General features: G+C 38.0%; 1 protein-coding gene across 1 annotated transcript in view; it reads left to right on the plus strand.

Annotated features, from left to right (window-relative positions):
- The window catches only part of LOC143021004 (organic cation transporter protein-like), a 101014-nt gene that overhangs the window by 27593 nt on the left and 70921 nt on the right, over nt 1-2500 (plus strand). Inside the window, exon 3 of the mRNA XM_076178103.1 lies at nt 2404-2500. This exon is cut by the window's right edge and continues 36 nt beyond it. Within this exon, the coding sequence (XP_076034218.1) occupies nt 2404-2500 (97 nt within the window). The remainder of the gene's footprint in view (nt 1-2403) is intronic.

A 2500-nucleotide genomic window follows, 5' to 3' on the forward strand; every position in this document is an offset into this window, starting at 1 on the left:
GATAGAGTGAGAAATGAGGAGGTGAGGAGGAGAATGGGGGAGGGTGGAGGGGTGTGGAGTGTATTCAGGAATGGAATGGGTGGGAATGATTTTATGCCTTTTTCTTTTTGGCTACCCCCCTTGTAAGGGGGAAAAAGCCTTGGTATATGTATGTATGTATTTATACATGTATACATGGATACATGTATACATGTATACATGTATACATATATATATGTATATATGTATATGGGGGCGCCTGGTGGAGTACGGAGTACGGAGACTCCACCAGGCTTTTTTGGGTGCATGCGTAATACATAGTCTATACTGCCCTATAAGGTCAATGTTAAGTTAGCTGTAAGTGCATGCGACTACTTGCGCCTCTCCCTCCTAACTGTTGTATTGCTACCTGCTTGTGGTGCCCCTGCTTTTACTAAATGCATGTACAACGACCGAGTTCCTGGCGGTATAACCAGGCCAACAAACTGGTGCTAGGCTGTGGACGCCGGGGCCTCTGGGGGGCTTGCCCCAAGATAGCATCCTGCAACAGAACGACAGTCCAGTCGTCTCGGACTTTCCCTTGCCACTGGGCCAACTGCCGGGCTGCCAAGTCAGTGGACTGAGGTGTGTGCACCCTCTTTCCACTTAAAATATCACAGGCACAAGTTTCACTCCATGTCATCTTCAACTTCTTTCTCTTACTTATCCATTGTCTCTCATATGTCTGCCATCATCATCATTCAATTAAAAAGTCCTCCGGCGATGGGGACGGAGCGGTGGGGGGAAGCATAGGTTACAGCTGGAAGCCCCTAGCTCCTGCCCTGCACGTGAGGCGGCCCTGAGGTGATGGTCGTCAGTAGGCCAGGAAATTGGAACAGTGGCCTCTGATAGGTCCTCTCAGGGTGGCTGGGCGGCCATTTTTAGGATCCGCACCGCCCACCCCACAAGGGGAAGGGTCTATAAAAGGTGACCTAAACAAATAATTTTTTTTTGATAAAAACAAATGTATATATGTATATATGTATGTATGTGTGTATGCATGTATGTATGTGTATATGTATATATTCATATATATGTATATATTCATATATGTGTATATATATTCATGTATGTATATGTATTCATGCATGTATGTATATATATATTCATGTATGTATGTATATATATATTTATGTATGTGTGTATATATATATATATCTATGTATGTATGTATATATATATATATCTATGTATGTATGTGTGTATGTATGTATGTATATATGTATGTATTTGTTTATGTTTGTATGTATGTATATATAGATTTATGTATGTATGTATATATTCATGTATGTATGTATAGATTTATGTATGTATGTATGTATGTATACATTTATGTATGTATGTATATATTTATGTATGTATGTATGTATGTATGTATGTATGTATATATGTATGTATGTATGTATGTATGTATGTATGTATGTATGTATGTATGTATGTATGTATGTATGTATGTATGTATGTATGTATGTATGTATGTATGTATTTATGTATGTATGTATGTATGTATGTATGTATATATGTATATATTCATGTATGTATATATGTACAGTGGTACGAAATACCTTAAAATGTATACTACCTACTGTCTTTGATGGGGCGATATACATCTTGTGTCGTGACAATAGTAGTACCATCTCGGCTGATCTCGACTCAACTGCAGCTACCGCTATTTGTGTGATGACATCACATCCGCCAAGAGGCAGAGGTATTGTTTTTGTTATCATTAGAACTACTCCATTCCTGTTGCTCTTCTTGGCCTTGGCCACCATGTATTCTAAAAGCTAGTGAGATTTTTTATATTGACTTATCTGTTTCTGTCGAAATTAGTATAGTTTTATTGTGACAAAACAACATGTCTGATTAATATACCAAACTTGAATGATAATGAATTATATATGGTCGAATTTCAAAGCTCATGTGCTGACTCACTATTTCCAAAGTTGAGTGTCCTTCTCGGATGTTTTCCTATTCAAAATTTAACATTTTACTCGATCGACGGTGCTAAAGGAACTGAATAGAATCATCTAAAGACACATACATTACATTATCAATGAGCAAAAGCGTTAAGATATAGGACCCATAACCTGACCGAGGAGACCTGACGCACTTTAAAAAATAAATAAATAGATAAAATAGAGATCAAATACAATAAAAAAGAGATGAGTAATTCTGTTCGAGAAGAAGCTGATTTTTTATTAGCCTTGGACGATAATGAGTAAAGGACTATACGACCCAGGAAACACAAAAACAGGATAAGAATTACTTACAATATATGACTCTGGGAATGGACTGTCCTAGGATGCACCAGACGATGCATTTGTTCTATACGATATGAAAAGCCGTAAAGTCACTGAATGACCCATTGCTCTTTTGCTATTGCAGGTCCCTACATATCTACCTTCACCGTCATCTCGTATCAGTTCCTCGGTGCCACACCTGATTACTGGTGCCAAATTCAAGAGCTGATTGATGCCAACTG

Source organism: Oratosquilla oratoria, chromosome 41 (genome assembly GCF_046742065.1).
Source record: "Oratosquilla oratoria isolate Oo_2021 chromosome 41, ASM4674206v1, whole genome shotgun sequence".
Classification (NCBI taxonomy): Eukaryota; Metazoa; Arthropoda; class Malacostraca; order Stomatopoda; family Squillidae; genus Oratosquilla; species Oratosquilla oratoria.